The sequence below is a fragment of the Trachurus trachurus genome, assembly GCF_905171665.1.
Source record: "Trachurus trachurus genome assembly, chromosome: 4".
Taxonomy (NCBI): Eukaryota; Metazoa; Chordata; class Actinopteri; order Carangiformes; family Carangidae; genus Trachurus; species Trachurus trachurus.
In genome coordinates, this window is record NC_139898.1 from 15,507,689 (window position 1) to 15,525,169 (window position 17,481).

A 17,481-nucleotide genomic window follows, 5' to 3' on the forward strand; every position below is an offset into this window, starting at 1 on the left:
CTGGCACATGTGAAGTTATCTTTTTGCAACAAGATACCATAAGGATACTCCAGTTTCTAAAAAAAAAAAATTGTTTCACCGTTCTCTCTGTAAGGATGCAGTGCAATTTAGGATTTCCTGGCCAAATTGCGCAACCTAGTACATTCACAGATATTTGGAAAGTTAAAAGGAGATCTTATTCCAGTTAACTGCAAAGAAATACAAATCACTCCATTGTTCTGGGTCATGAAGGAGAAAAAAATCCAGTGAAAAGAAGAGGTGCACATTTCCTGCCCCTGAGGTTACAACAGGCTATGAAGGCAGTGCCCTATTTACAAAAAGAAAGAACTATTTAGCAAAATATCACAGCAGTAGGTAATTCACAGTATTGATCTCCTCAGTGTTGTGTTACGCAGCCCAAAGACTGGGGGAGACTCAAGAGCGGAGAAACTATTTTACAGCACAGCACTAGAATTCCTGAGTTCCCACATACACATGCCTGTGGGCGTAAATGTGTCAGCGTCTGTTTTATGTGTGCATGTGTGTGTGTATGTGTGTCACAGAGGGTATTTAATTGTATCTGCCCGCAAGGAAGTGAGAAGGTGTGTGTGTATGTGTGTGTGCGTGTGTGTGTGTGTGTGCATGTGTGTGTGTCCATCACACTCCTGGGGTCTGTGGTGCTTCATGGGACCACTTTAAGGGCATTTTGAGGGAGTTAAGACTTTGGTTTAAGGGTTGAGGTTAGAATTGGGTTTTGGTTGAGGTTATGGTAAGGGTCTAGACAATGCATTGTGTCAATGACGTGTCCCCACAAAGCTACACAAACATATGTGTGTGCGTGTGTGTGTGTTCGACTACATGTGTGCGTGTGCATGTGAGCATAGCTGCTGCTGATGTGGGTCATTACCCCTTCTTTCCCCCAGGGCCCATGCAGCAGGAGAGGACAGAAGGGGAGGGAATGGATGGAGGGTTGGGGGGTGGCGGGGATGGGAAAAATGGAGGGGGGTGTAGGGAGCGCGAGGAGGAGGGAGGGGTTGACACGGTGTGTGTGTGTGTGTGTGTGTGTGTGTGTGTGTGTGTGTGTGTGTGTGGAGGGTGGTGTCCCGGAGGAGTAGAGACCAATAAATCACCGTGCCGTCTCTGTGCTGACACCCAGCTTGTCTGATGAGGGACAGGGAAAGGGTGGGGGGAAAGTGAGGCAGCAGCGAGGGGATGAAGGAGGCGACGGAGTGGGGTGGGGTGGGGTGGGGTGGGGTGGGGTGGGATGGGAAGAGGTGGGGGGTAGGGCGCCACCATGACAACACTGTGGCCTTGTCTTCATGTCACTCAAGCTCACGCTGGGCATGGAGCCATTCTCAACCCCATCGAAAATGCCACTGGGGAAATTGGTAAGAGGTTTGTGGGGCTGGGAGGGGTGGGGAGGAGACCACCAAACCTAACGTTTATGACCCCAAACCAAAGTGCTTTCCTCAAATATCATCGTTTTTTCTCCATGGGGTGCAATTTTCTGCAGGATGGGTTCTCCCTGCTGTTGAATTGGCCCAAGTTGAACTGATGGACAAAATCCATGATATAAAAACAATCTTTTAATACACTGTCACAATTAGAAGTGATCGATTTGTATTAGAAGAGATGTTATTCTCAAACTGATTTTCTTCATTTCCCAGAAACCAAAGCTACCGTGCACGGTGAAAATGATAGAGAATAGAATAGAAACAATAGAACATGGGCTTTTCCACATGAGGGGAAAAAATATTTTGTCACAGCCAGTCAATTCAACAAGTCTAGTGGCACCAATGCATTCTGGTCTGTGGAGACTATACTGCTATAGGAGAAATTGTCTTCCCTGCTGTGACTACGGTGGATTCCTACTGCTGTAACTGTTGAAAGATTGTGGGTCTCCAAAGTGGGCCATCCTCTTTGACTCTGTGGGACTATCTCCACAACCTGATGTTTTCCATTGATGTTTTACATATCTGATTTTTTTTCTTAACTATCGATTTGTATTGTACAGGTACAACTCCAGTGCTCTGAAGTAGGGGTCATCTAGATTTAGCTATTTCATTGCTGGAATTTAAAAAATATTGCCCAAACCACATGAAGGACTAAAGAAATGCATTGTGCTTTAGCAATGCTGTCCACTTTGATGTTGTTTAAGTGGACTTTTCGTTTAAAGTATACAATCCCACAGCTGCCGGGGATAACGCATCAGACAGGTGGAGCGTATTGATCCAAGCAAAACATTGTAATAACCACTCTCATCATGCTGCCTTCCAGTAAACAAAGGAAAAGTGTAAGACACAACGGGTCACTGTCTCGACAGGATGTCTCTCCAGCAGACCTTAGCCAGTATTATTGGGGCATCGTTTACTGCAATATCACTCTCACAGTTTGACACTGATATCGCTCTTGGCAACCACAAAGGAGTGAAGAGGTTTATGAAGTTTCGTGGGAAGTGAACTAGTTTCCATCACCTTCATTAATAACCACTCCCTCCTGACATTTTGCCGCTTTCTGATCATTTTCTCACTGTATGGATGAGCTCTTCACGCGGCCTCTTCGTTCACCTTAAGTCGTGATTAGACTGGGGTGCTGCTGCTCCTTCAGGCACATTCCACTGTTTTTGCCCTTTGAAACAGGTGTGTGTCGGTGAGCATGTGTTTACTTACGCTCGGTGTGTACTTTCATTTGACAGAATTACAACTTCACACGACTGAACTAAAACCAAAAGCTCCTGTAGCGTTATGACCATTGTGTCCTCCTCACCCATTGTGGGGCCACTTTGAAGTCCAGATGCTCTGAACCACTGTGGAGGAGAGAAGGGCACAGTGGACCTGGTGTATTTAATCACTGGAGCTCAGCCAACACACACTCACATACACACACACACCTTGTGCACTCCTTCATCTGACCTGCCAATAGCAATAATATGTGTCCTTCACTTATCATTTTCTATCATCTATATTATTATGCCTCCCCCCAGCACAACGCAACACAGCCTCATACATCCTGTGCAACCCCCTGCCACCTTCCCCCGCCCCGTCACCCAGCCCAGCAAGCACTCTGCTTCCACACCCCCATCCAACACACGCACACACACACACACACCAACATGAAACATCTCCCCGTGCAGCAGCAGACTGCAAAGCACTGCATTCCTCATGACTTTTTTTTTTTTCTAATAAATGTGATCCCAGAATCCGAGAGGGAGACCAGTGCTGTGCATTAAAATTCATGGGGAAAAAAATGGCAATAAAATCTTTCTTTCTCTCTCTCTTCTCCTCTTTCTCTCTCCTTCCCTCTCCACTTGCTCCCCTCACCCTTCTCTCTCTTTTTCATTCCCTCACTTGTCTGCTCAGCGCACACACATGCAGAAGCCCACAAGCCACACACACACACACACACACACACACACACACATGCACACTTTTTTTTCATCACCCGTGTGCACTCTCCCTCTCTTTCAATCTCTAACCCTCCTACTGGCTCCTCTTTCTCAGCATCCCCCCTGCTGTCCTTCATCCTTTATTCTCTTCCTCCCCCCCCCCCTCCCTGCCTTTCCTCTCTCTGTCTCTTTCTCTCACACTCACTCACACACACACACACACACACACACACACACACACACACACACACACACACACACACACACACACACGCTCATACACGCACATACACTCACACACAAACACACACCCATCTATATTTTCCAACTCCACCTCTGGCAGGTTGTGATTTCCACTGTCAGAAATTGCTTTTTCAATATCTCTCTCTCTAATTATGAGCCCCGCTAAAGGGGTCGTGCCACCAGAATACCAATTTTTTCACCATTTCTCCCTTCTTCTCCACAATAATTCTCCTTTTCCAGGTAACAACAATACGCATATTCAAAATGTGGCCATGCAAGCATCGCAGCATTATCACTGTTGTATTTCTGCAGGGTTCTGGTTGCTTCTTTGGGGCTCTGATTTTGATCTATTTGGTCTTTCCATGTTTGGTCAGTTCCCTGTGGTCGTGATTAATTTTTGACATCCAGGAATGAAAAGGATGATGCAGATGTTAGAGAAAAGTCTACTTATTTCCACACGGACAAGGACAAAATGGGGAAATGTGAGATTTCTGAATGCATTGACGGTTTGTGGGAAGAAAAAGGAAAACCACTGAATCCTGATACATCCACCACACAACTCCTCAATCACTCCCTGCTCCCAGGAAAGGGTTAACCTCACTGAGCGGTTGTAGCCTGCTTGATTGACGTGCGGAGCACTGTGCTACCTATTCTCTCCAATCAGCAACCGGTCAGCACAGCCCACGTGGGTGTTCTCGATACTCATTGGCTCGTTTTACCAGTGTTTACTGTGCTGAGGCCGAGCCCCACGTGGAGATTTCATTCAATCACTGAACAATTCCTCTGAACCTCTACTTTCTAAAGATTTTTTTTTGCACTATTTATTTTTTTTATTTTTTATAAAATTAAAATGTCCTAATTGTGTGGATAGATTTTCAATTACATGGCAATAAGCGGATGAAACTAATTACAATGCAACACTAACAAGAGAAGAACACCAGCAAAGGTTTCTTTGCAAATATCATCAGGGTATTTGAAGAGCAGCGTTGTGTGAATGCTGGACGTTTTTGATTTGCAGTGTTTATAACTTAGATGGGACTGATTTTTTTTTTTAAATGTAATATTCTAAACAGGGCTGGTTATTATTAATTTTGATAAGACAATTTGTGTGGAGGTGGGGGGCATTAAACCGTGTCTTTAGCCCCCCACCCCCTCCTTAAAGAAAGCTACTCATATGTTATGTCCCATTGAGGATCAGAGAAGGGGGGAGTGACAGAAGTGAGGGACTGGGAGTGTTGTGTGAAAAGAGTGCAGGCCAACGAGCGAGACAAAAGAGGCTGCGGCTGCATTGAATGTGCTGGTGGTGTGTCCGTCTCCGAAGCCACAGGCTAACCACATTCCCCCCTCCTCCACCACCGCCGCCGCCGCCGCCACCACCACCTCCACCTCCACCTCTGGCCTTTATGCTACAGACGGCGAAAATACATCGGAGAGGGAAACCAATTGCGATATTGTAATTGCTGGAAGCGCGAAGTTGAGGACTTGAAGAAAGCTCCCGCGGACCGGGTGTTTCTCCTCTCCGCTCCCCCGTCCTTACTACACGTCGAGTGCGGTGCGGTGGTGTGGGGTTGGAGATATAACCCAGAACAAAGGAGTCTTGAAGCAAGGAATGAGCGAGCCGAGACTAGCTTTGCCATTACCTTTGAAATCGGGCCAAATGCCTCTCTGAGACCAACAATAGTACATTGGCTGCTCGTATTTCTCGACGAAGCTTTCCGCCCCAAAAGGGAGAAAGAAGAAGGACACACACATACACACACAAAAAAAAAACCCGCACACGGAGGAGCATAAGTCGGCGGCTACAATGTTTCCTCAAAACCGACCACCGGTAAGTAGGCTACGGCTACTATGTAACAGTCTGCACGTATTTAACGAGGTTATTGTCTCCTGCCCGGAACCTCCGTCAAATACAACGTGTCTTTCATCAACGCCAGGTTGTTTTTCAACCTTATCGAGCCTCAATATGAAAGTAGGAGCTCGAAATTGTTTGTCTTTGTCTTTCTTACACTGTATTTCCGGGGAGTCCTTTGTAAGGCACATATGATACCCCATAGGCTGTTTTATGTAACATATCTTCATTTATCCTTACATTAACGCTCGTTGTAATCTTTGTCTTATGAAGGTCAGGCAGATTGTTGTCAGTAGGGGTTTATTAAGGCAGAGCCACCCCACACCCCCACCCACCACCAACCCCAACCCCAACCCCCCTAAACAATGTTCAACTTTGCTGAGTGTCTTTGTGTGTGGATCCCATGTCCTTGGTGAGCCACCAGCACCATCAGGTTAGAAACATGGAGCCTCCTACTATCTCCATACTATTGTAGAGTTGACCCAGATGATGAAGTGTGTGTTTGTTTGTTCCTCCTCACGGGCTGTGAGGAGGGGAAGTGAGTCAGCTTGGCTTGTTGACACCATCACTCAATGGTCTGCCTTTCTCAAGTGCCACTCATTGTTTTCTTTTTTTTATTATCTGCTTTTGCTTTTTATTTCTTTTCAATCATACCAAGGGTGATTCGTGCCACTAATGTGACAGATAAAACTAGGGTGGTTCTTATATAAAAAGGCTCACTGCTTTGGCCAGAAGTCCTTTTAAAATGCTTAGTAATGTGGCTGTAAATATGAAAATGAAATAGAGGCTGGCATGCTGTTTGTGTTCTGAGACAGATCTCTGGTAGGTTAGGAGTGAAATTTGTGCTGCATGGCTTTAATTTGTTTGAGTCGAGTTAGGTGGAGAGCTTTTGAGCTGACTGAAATACATAAACACTGGTCCTCCAGCTGTGTGAAGTATCAATTAAGACCTGCTCATTTGCCTAACCCTCATCTACATCCCTCAGCCATGCCACCCTGCACCCCACCCCTGACAGTGTTTTGACATTCGTGTCCCATGCATCAAAACCAGATTAAGCACATTGTGAAGTACAACTCCATGTGAATGTGTGTGCTCCACTTTAATTAATTTTTCTCACAAATCCATTCAAACCTAAAAAGAAAACAACACATTGGTTTAATTTTTGAAAACGTATAATGCTTCAATTCCATCACCATCATGCATTGTAACTTCTATTTCAGCCTCTACTTCCTTTTGAGCGATAAAGGGATCTTGTGAATCCCCGCTTCCCAAACACACAGCACATACACAAACATCACACACACACCCCAGCAGCTGTGTATGTCGTATAGTCGACTGCAGGAAGGCAGGGCAGGAGGCAGACTGTGGGTCTGTGGTTTACACTGTAAACCCAATCCCTCTCATCCAGCCTCTCCTCGCTGTGTTTTTGTGAGAGCTCCAAACCACATCTTAATGTATGGGCAGGCGTCCCAGGGTGAGAGGAGCAGACTGCGGCGGGTCTGGGTGGAATGTTTAGGCCAACAGTCCTGTTTCAGTTCAGCCCTCCGCAGATCTCAAGGGTACCATGTGAGGCAACCGTCTTCCGAAAGTCTCAGCCAATCAGTAGCTGTTGTTTGCACCTCGGAGTGAAGGGCCACTCAACCCGGCAAACTGTTTAATCTCGGAAATGCTAGGCTGGTAGTAACCTGTCATCACTGGAGACTGCTTTGCTGCAAAGGATGTGACCTATAAATTACATAAACATGTAGCCCATATACTATGAAATATAAAGTCTTACACATATATACATCCATAGTCTTTTTTTAATTATTATTAAATAATAATCATTGATTATCCAACACTCCTTCCACATTGAGGTTTATCTTCCTCAACAAGAGACTTGGTGTTTGTTACCTGCGAGTCATTCAACATGCAGGATCGTAGCTTTTTTACAACAGAAGCTCTTTTGTGATTTTTCATATAAAGTGGGAAAATCTAAATCACCTGTCTCAAATATTTTACTAGGCTTGATTGTTTACCTTGAGAGTGTACACGCAGATTTGTATGCCGTGTTTTCTATGCTCTAAAGCACAAGACAAATTGAAATGACATACCTAGCATTTGCACAATAGCCTACCTAAGTTAAGTTTGTCCCCATCATAGAGAGACTGAAAATCTAATTATGTGAATAGGTGGACTGGAAATGTGATGCCAAAACTACACCATTGTGAGGATAAAACATTTCTGGGAAATGCTTGGGATTTTTGCTTGTGCCCTGATGACTTTAGGCCTGGTACCCAGCCTGATGTCAGATACAGTAAAGTAACTGAGATGTGTATCAGACAGAGCTTTACTATGTCCTTAGTGTTTGTTCAAATCTGCCAAAGGGACAGAAATATACCATGGAGAAGAAGGCAAAACGTCAAAGCACAATATAAATGCATGTTCAAATCGGAAGCTAATTGTTTGTTTTATTCTGTAATGATGGGTTTGTCTGTAATGATTCTAACCCTGTTAATATATGTATACTATACACATTTGACCGGCTTGAAATAACACAAAATGAAGACATTCAGAAGGAGAAAATAGTGATGTTAGCTCTACCTCACTACCTCACTAGTGCTTGTCAAAGCTCTACCTATTGGCAGTGCATAACGACATGTTTTGCCTGGTCTGTAGGAGGTAATACATCATGATACACATTGATCATAGAATGGTCTCAAGGGTCATTATAAGTTTGGTAATAACATTTCCAACACCCCCTACTGACCATTTTCTTTTCAACAAAGCTATGGCTTGGGGGAGGGGTTTGCTAAGAGGCTACTATTGGGGGTGATTAGTTAGTCAGATCGACACTCATTCTTTGTGAAAAAAAAACGACCCCTTTCCTCACTCGTTTGAATGGGGGACCCTCACTGGAGGGTGCACTGAGGGGAGGTCCTGTAAAGTGACGCAGTATCATGTGGCAAAAAAAAAAAGTTGAATCTAGTTCAACTTTTTCTGTAACAGAGTCACTGGTGTGTGAAACGACACGCCCCCACCAACGTAGCCATTTGCGTGAATACAACTTCATGGCATGTTTACACCAACACAAGGCCCCACTCAGAATAAGGGTGTGCTATTGTCAAGGTGTGTTGTTTCATACACTGGTGACAATGAAATGCAACCTGGGAAGTCCAGTTGGAGGAACGTGGAAGTGACATTTCAGCACAAGTTGAACCAGATTAATATTTTTTTGCTGAATAAGATTCAGTTTCTGCCATTCACATGATTTTCTTTTTTTTAACCTAGCATGAATATAACCTAAATTTGCACTTCCTTCAATATTTGGGTTGAAATGACTATTAATGCCGTATTTAAATGGAACTGATTACCTTGGATAAGTGTTGTGGTTTTGCCCATTGCTCATATCTGTAATGTTTCATAATCTACTGGAGCAAACAGTGACTGGTTTATAATGTGTCCTGCTCTTTGTCATATTATCTATCTAAACACTGATTTATTTGATAACCAGCCTGTCCGTTGTAAACATTCATTTGATTTCTTTTTTTCAAGACTCTTCCTGTTTCAGCATTTTTCCAGCTGCTGTATACAGTACACACAATGTTTTGCTGTAGACTATTTATAACAGTTTGGTACCGTTCACCATCATTTTCCCATTGAAATACGAGAATTTGATATGAAGATCAAAACTTCCCAAGCTAAATTATTGTCTGTGTCTATCAAATGAAGTTAGTCAAATATGTAATCCAAAACCTGGCATCAACACCATATCACAGATTGAATGTTTGTTATCCGACAAACGGTCAGATGTTGAAGAACAGAGGGCACCACAAAACTAAGCCTGGATCACGTCATAACCAGATGCCTCAGATACAGTTTTATTTTGTTGTTGTTTTTTTTGTTTTCTATGTTGTTGAAAGATCCCTGTTTTGGATTTTCAAAAACCTAAATGTGAAGATAATCCTTCTTCTGAGATGTATGCCTAAACATCAACAGTGAGCTGGTAGGACCCATGAGAATTTTTCTGCATATAACAAATTCAAAAGGGCGGTTATAAATGTTTTCTTGACCTAATACTTCCAAGCGTGGCCATCCTACAACCTTATCTTCATCAAAGTCCCCTATGTGAATATCTAGCCAGTGAAAATGAATGAAGGCAGACAGGAGGCGCAGGCTGTTTTAGGGAGAGTATAGTATAGTGACTGAGATGAGGCCTTCTCCTCCTCATCCTCAGAGCTAGCATAAAGCAAGCCTCCACTTCCCAACTCCTAGTGTGCTTTTAGCTCTTTATCACCGCTGTTGTCCGGTGGCGAGAGTGTGGCTATCGATCAGGAGCTCGCCTGCTCCACGCTCAGCCAGTGATTAGATGGAGGGAGAGAGAGAAAAATAAAAGGCAGGAGAAAATGAAGGAAAAGAGGCTGAAGGGATCTCAGGCATACACAAGCTGTTGTGGAGGTGCGTCTCGGTGGAAGGAACAAACGAGCTGAGGGGGTTACCTAATAAAAGAAGGCACCTCTAGCAATTAAGCCAGCTGACAGGCAAACTGTGGCGCTTCGCTAATGTGGGCTGACAGCAGGGAAATTTGAATAACGGGGCTTGCGGGAGGAAGGAGAGAGGAATGAGAAAGGGTGGGGGTAAGAAAAATGTGTGCTGCTAATGAAACAGGTGCTTGGCAGCCCCTCCCCTCTAAGTGCAGGAATCATTGAGAGATTACGAGCACGTTTTCCAGAGCAGAACCAAGCAGATAGCTACTTAATGTAAGGGTGGTGGTGGTGCGGGGGCTTGTGTCTTCCCTTCCCCACTGCAATCCGGTTTAACAATGCAAATCACTGCTCAATGTTGACAGTTGATTTTGAAAATTTCATATAAGGGGCTGAACTTCAAGCGCTATTGAGAAAGGACTGTGTATTGACATGTTTCATGTCCCTCAAAGATGGGGAGTGGGAGGTGGGTTTAGGTGTGCCAGGGTGGATACACAGAGATGCCCACATTCAGAAATGCTACTCTGGGTTAGACCTACTGTCAAAGCGTCCTTGGTGGTACTCTGATGAGAGAGAGAGACAGAGCTCTGTGGGTGTTTACTCTGATGATCGACTCCGTGGGTAAGCAGTGTAATTAGTGGTCTGACTAATGGGCCGAGCTATATGAAGGAGGCAGCAGTACAGCATCCTCCCAGCTGAAGGAGACAGGCAGGAGAGAGGTGGAGCTCTGATTAAACAAGTAAAAAAAACAAATGCACACATGTTGGTTATTCATTTATTTATATGTAGAAATCTCTGACTGTATTAATTTTGGTCCAGCCTGAAATATCCCCACTACTGCAGAGTTGGATTTAGAATGAAAATGTAGATAGCCTTGGTGCCCTGCCCAGACAATGAACCTTAATGAATGTGTTGATTCACTAACAAGCTAAAAATATCTGCTAAACATCAGCATGTCAGCGATGTCATGTCAAAGTCATAGGGAATAAACAGCCCCAATGCCCGCTCTGTCTTGTTTTCTTATGAACAGAACAGACAAAATTTAATGTTGAATTTTAATATATTTTGCTGCCGGTGGACTTATGATAAAAGAGCGATGCTTTGGTCAAAGCAGGGGCGCAATCAGCATTGAGGAATTGTAATGAGGAACACAGAATGGCAGAAAAGAGAAACAAAGACAAACAAAAATGTGGCAACTGCTTATTTCAAAGTAGTGTCAGCGTTGTGTGTAAAAGAAGTCAAATGATTCATTTCCTTTTTTTGTCTCTTTGATGCATCATTTAGTGCAGCAGTGAGGGTTTTCAGTGGTGAAAACTGCAAGAGTAAGGAAGGGGTCATCCAGCAGAATCCTGTCTCCCTTCATCTCCAGCAGCCTCGCAAAGAGCACACAGGACAGGAGCACTCTTAAAGTGGACCGGATATTCCTATGGTCACACACAGCCTCATCTTTACAGCCGTGGCCCCATTACACTTCTATCAGCAAACTATGTATCGCTGTGGTTTGGTGTGGGTAGCGACGATTGAAGCACATCTTGCGGATTCCCATCGTTATTGACGTAGAAGATGTGTCATGTGTGAATACAATAAAGTACATGTGTGCTTGTAAATACTTGTGGAAAACTGCGTTGTGCACACATCCACTTGGTGTTTGTAGTGGGCATGTGTGGGCGTGTAGTAGCCTTGTGTGTGTTTGTGCGCACACATACTTTTTTCTTTAGGGTGGGGGTGGGGGGGGTTAGAGCAAGGATGTGAGGTCATAGTGGTTAGTTGCTTGTGGTGTAATTAGAGGTAACTCAAATGAAAACAGGAATGAGTTCATTCAGAGAATGCCACACTGTTAATGGTCCCTTAACATCAGAATAAAAAATGTGTGCTGTTTTTCATGTGCATACACTTTTTGGTGCATTTGTGTATGTGTCTGTTGCACTCGCAGGCTTTGTTGCACGCGACCTTGGATGTAACGTGTGTGCAAAGATAGAACCTGAGCTGTAATGTTGCGGGGCTGTGGTTGGGTGTTCAGCTGTTTCTCAGCAGTTAACATGTTTAAAACAGCCTTACTGGATAGTTTCCACCACCCTATCCCACTGAAGGGATGTGGGATTTGATTTAAATCATTTCTATCCCCAAAGATGACTCATTCACCCCCCCCACCCCACCCCTCCTCTCTCTCTTTCTCTCATCCCCTCATCATCAGGTCCTCATTTAATCATTGCAATTGACTTAGGCTTTCCTGGGCTAAGAGAAAGATTAGTGTGAATTTGTGTGCGTGCCTATACATTTGATGCGACAGGGTCATATCTGAGGTTTCCGTATTGAGCTTGTGCAATAGGAGGCCTTAAACCCATAATGTTAGCCGATAGCTTTCTCAGCTGGCTTTCTGGAACGGAACGGATCACAGCGGCGCTGGTAACAACACTGCGCTGCTCAGGGGCCCGTAACACCTCCCCGCTGATTTATCTAAACAGTTGAGTAATCAGATGATCTCTAATCATATCAGCGAGAAGCTTTCCTTCCTCACGCCGGCCCACCTCATGCAATCCTTTTCTCAGTATTACAGAACCTGCCTTAATGTTTATAAGTGCCACAGAAAGATCTAACCTGTAATTGTGTAACAGCGATTTTCAGTCTATGTAAGCTTTGTTCAAGGGCAGACGGCATGTCTCTTGTTTGCTTTTCGAGCCAGGACATGGCTGAGAGGGAGGGAATAACTGACCGTGGGATTATCAGGTGAGGCTTCCAGCTTAAACCCATTCCCATAGGTCGGCGGGTCAGCTCAATGACCTGACCTCTCACTTTAAAGCCTGCTCAGCTATTTGCCAGATCAGGAGTTGGAACAGATTAATAACAGTGTTTCATGGGAGATGTGAGGTTTTTTTTTAAAAAAAGAGGTTATGTCTGGCTATGCTTTGCCTGTGTTTCGAGGCAGCATCTGTCACGTGTGTCCAGTCTAGCCTGGTGTGAATCATTCTAACAACAACCCAAACCAGCAGACTTGGAGTTGTGCGTAAGGTCTGGAGCAGTCGAGACAGCCGAGAGACAGCGGTTACTTCCAGCTGAAAACAAATATTCCCCTCTTCTTCTGATCACTAAAAAACAGACCATCTGACTCCAGTGCTGTCCGTTTGAAAGCTGTGCCTCGTCTCTCACCTGCCCTGCAGACCCTGGAGACTGCGTTGGGGGGGAGAGAGGAAAAAAAATCCCTGAAAAGTATTAAAAAGAAATGGGAGGAAAAGGAGTGATTAAAAAGGAGAGAAAAGAGGGATGGTCTTCTCTTTCTTTCTCCTTCCATCTTCCTATAAAATGGCCTTGGTGCTCTTTTTTCCCCCCTGTGAAGAGTAATTGCTCTGTGTGTGTGTTGTGTGAAAGAGGAGGGGAGAGAGAGAGAGAGTGTGAGTGTGTGTGTGTGTGTTTAATCATGGGTTTTTGTGTGAGAGAAGGGGAGTGTGTGTGCGTGTGTGAGCAAGACTGACAAAATGTGTATGTGTTTTTGTGAGGATGAGTGTGCGTAATAGTGGGTTTGTGTGTGCAAAACGAAAAGGGGTGTGTGTGTGTCTGTGTGTGTGGCTGTCTGTGCTGTAGGAGGGGGATCTGGCCGACAGATTGAGAGCAGCTTGTTAGGAAGAGGAACAATGAGGCCACAGCCCCTCTCCTATCTTCTTTTTTTCTCTTCCCTGTCCTTTCTTTATTCTCCCTTTTTTTCTTTTAGCCTTTCTCTCCTCTTTTATTTCCATCTCCTTTCAAAACAGATTCTCCCTGTATTTTCGACTTTCTCACTTGCCGGTCTCGCCCATTTTATCTGCCCCCTTATCTTCTCTTCCTTCCACCTCTCTTGCCTGTTAAACTCTTCTCTCTGTTTCTCTTCACACCCTCTTTTCCCTCTCTTTGCTCAGTATTTGATTTATTCCTTTCTAATAGTGTTTCACCCCCTGGAACATCTTCTACACGCATCGTCTCCTTCTCCTCTTCAGTATATCTGCTATTTATCTGACTACACATGAGACATACTTTTTTTTTTCTTTTTACACACATGTACATATGAACTCTGTTAGGTACCGGTACACTCTGCTCCTCTCATCAACATCTTTCGCACTCTTCCCCCTCACATTGTTTTTGGCAATGGTGTTGAGTGATGTTGTGATTAGGTTGTTAATTAAACATCATTAATGTGAGACAAACATTGTTGATGTGTAGGACATTGAGATGAGATGATTTTTTTTTAAACTAAATTAATTTCTGTTCTGCCCACATACTCATACCTAGTGTCACTAAACTCAGCTTGTAGATGGGTTAGCAGGAAAGGGCAGGTTTGGAGATTCTAATGGGACACTTGACTGTGTTCTGACCAAGCTCAGAAGTGGAAGTGAGACAGCAGGACACTGTGATCATATTATTCTATGTATCCCTTTTTAGCATTGTGTCCTTGTGTGTAATTGTTTGCTCATAGGGTTTTCCAAAAAAGTAGAGCCAGGAAAGCAAATCGAGCTCCTCTGCCTTAACATTATTGTGTTTAAACGTGTTGCCCATTCTTTTTTAGAGCCACCCAACGTCTTTGGATTTTTTTTTCAAATAAATTTTTGCTCAAACTGGCAAAAGTGGCTGCATAAACAGACTGTGTTTGAACGTACCTGCTAAGAGTAATGTTTAAGATGAATACTAGCAAAGCTATGACTAATGAACATAAAGGAGAACTTTCACGACCCATGGGGGAAAAAGATTTCTGCAGGGCAAACTCCGTTTCCAGCAGTGGATAGCCGCATTTGAAATTTGTTAGATTTAAAAAAAAATAATTTTTTTCAACACTCGAACATTACACATTCAGTGTGATTAGTGTTACAAAAATTCTGCAAAACTTCAACGTTGCAGGCTTACTCTTACAACTCGTGATCAATCTTGAAATGTCAGGAAATACCCTCACCCAACTGTGTTTAAAAAAAAAAAAAAAAAAAAATCAGATATGGCTAAACTTATTTTGTTTTTTTCAAGCATCACTGAGCAGTCCTACTTGGCATCACAACTATGTCCTCCCACAATAAAATGTCCCTCCTCCTTTATACCTCCTATAAAAAAGACTAACACTGTCATATTAAAACTAGACAGTGCCTTCCTGTGAGAGAAATTACGGTATATTACTATCAGTCGGCCTCACTGTCATACTTGACCATTGAGAAGCTTGTGAGCCGGCTGTCCCAGGCCCAGTCGGCTTCTGCTCTCTGTTATCTTGACAGAGAGCCAAACAGACAGACAGACGGACAGCCCCCACCACCCTCTTAGTCCAGCTCTCAGTCCCCTTTTGTCTGCCTGTCCTGCAGCATTACCCCTGTGGTTGTAGTCTCCTAATTGCTCTGGACCCCGCAGAGAAGGGAGAGTAAGCACAGGGGTTGGCAGGGGTCTTGAGCCACGGTGGGGTCCTTTTTCTCCCTCCTACTGCTCCATTTCTTTTCTTTTTTTGTATTTCTTTCTCAGACTTGCAATTAAACAAAGTGTGCTCATTTGGCTAAGAAGCTCTTGTACCTCTACCGTCCAAGTTGGTGACCCATTCACATCTGGCTCTACTGGTGATGACAGTGTCTCCATAATAGACAAACCTAGGAGTTACACATGGGTGTGCTGGCATGCATGTGTAGATATGCTGACGATGCAGATCTTTACTTCCTGAGGTTGTTTTGTAATGTATATGCAGCTCCTTAGTTTGAGGGACTTGCATGAATGAAGTTTTCTTTTGCCATATGAAATTAGTCATGTTACACAGAAGCCCATTCAGCCACTCAACCTAGGTTGTTGTCACTATTCTGAAATCAGATGTCAAGGATTGTTTGTTTTTGGCAACTGTCCTCCTGTGCTTGCGCTTTTAAGTCTTGAATCCCTAAGCTGGCAACCTCTTCTCTTCTTAGGCACCTCTGCAGCCACCCCCAGGGTCCTCGGCCTCAGTGGTGGCAGCTGCAGCAGCGGCGGCGGCAGCAGCATCGGGGACCCCCCAGTCACTCAAACTTACCTACCCAGAAACCTTGGACCGCATTAAGGAGGAGTTTCAGTTCCTGCAGACTCAGTACCACAGGTGGGTGTATGGGGGGATATGAGGGCATTACTCTTTTTTTTCATGGTGTTTGAGTTTTAGTTGTCTCCTCCTTACTCAGTCACCAAAATCAGCACTGTTTAAAAAAAATGTAATGGCCTGTGTTGCTGTGGGCTTGCTGCTTCAGGTGCGAATGAGACGATGAATATGATCCAGGAAGGCCACTTTGAGAAGTAGATCTATGAGCTCGAAGGCTTATCAGATAACAAAAACACCGCACAGTGTTTTATTTATAATCTGTGGCAGGAACTGCAGCTCTGTGAAGTTGTGACAGCGACAGTCATCTTATGCACTCCCTGTCTGGACGACAGGGAGGATTATCCCATTCCTAGTGCAGTTGCATAAATATGATTGATGCTCTGACTTTGGGTTGAACTTTTTTTTTTTTTTGCCTGATGATGTATTGTTTTTCTTGTACAGCCACACTGCTCTGTGTGTTTGTGTGTGTGCACGTGCTCATGTACACATTCCATCTCTGACTGACATACTGCAAAGCTATGTGGTGCTTTGGCTAATTTGCTTGGCACATTTTTCTTGGACCACTGTATGTGTGTCTGTGTATGTGTAAATAAACAAATGGAGCAGGTCTTTTTTTATATATATATATATATATATATAACACTGATTACACAGACCCTCCAATTTCGTGAGTATAGGTGTGTGCATGCCGTTTTCCTCCTCAGGAATAAAGTATGCATATATTACCTCAGTATGCAGGCTACTCTTTTTGCATGACTGTATGGTGGTGTACTTGATGTGCAGGAATGTGCACAGAATTCCTTTTGAATGTGGGATTTGGGCTGGCTGTGCAGTCCCAGCCTTCTCTGTCTCTCCTTTCTCTCCCCCTCTCCCCTCTCTGTTCTCTTGGCACACCTTCACAGGGTCCCCACCCCCTCACTCTTCTCTCATCCTGCTTTGATTCAGCTGGCCAGAATCTCCCCTCCGTCCCTTTCTGTCCCTCTTCAAACTTCTTTTGTATGCCCCCCCTCACGTCCACAGCCCCTCTAACCCCTGTGGCTACTGCTTCCCTGTACACACATAATGCCAGAGTGTGTGTGTGTCCTTATCTTTCTGGCTGTTCAGCTTGCCACAAGCTCAAAATACACAGCCCAAACCCCCCTCCCCTCAAAAGACTGGAGTGGTTGCATTCACATAAATGAGTAATTTTGTGTCAACCCTGAATAGGACTTAAAAGTAGAACCTTAAATCTTAATGAAGATTTGCTTACAGTATGACCAGTCAAAAAGAATGGGTTATTGGCTACTTAGTTGGTCTAACCTCTGGTTAAATGTCATTGGTTGTTGTAGATATTTGTGGTAAATATTTTGCCTAATGCACATTATTAACAAATTTGATTAGAGGTTATTAATTTGATTACATTTTGGCTACATGGATATAATGCTCCAAACACAAATAATTGAAACCATTTTGAAAGGGAAAAAAAAAACGATTTGTGGTCAAAAAGTTATCAAGGATATGGGAAGAACTT

At 44.0% G+C, this 17,481-nt stretch overlaps 1 protein-coding gene across 1 annotated transcript in view; it reads left to right on the forward strand.

Annotated features, from left to right (window-relative positions):
• Positions 1-5,254: 5,254 nt before the first annotated feature.
• tle2a (TLE family member 2, transcriptional corepressor a) overlaps positions 5,255-17,481 on the forward strand; it is a gene marked incomplete at its 3' end in the record, with an annotated part of 39,755 nt that continues 27,528 nt past the window's right edge. Inside the window, exons 1-2 of the mRNA XM_083969398.1 lie at positions 5,255-5,435; positions 15,811-15,974. Coding sequence (XP_083825524.1) covers positions 5,412-5,435; positions 15,811-15,974 — 188 coding nt within the window. The 5' untranslated portion in view covers positions 5,255-5,411. The remainder of the gene's footprint in view (positions 5,436-15,810; positions 15,975-17,481) is intronic.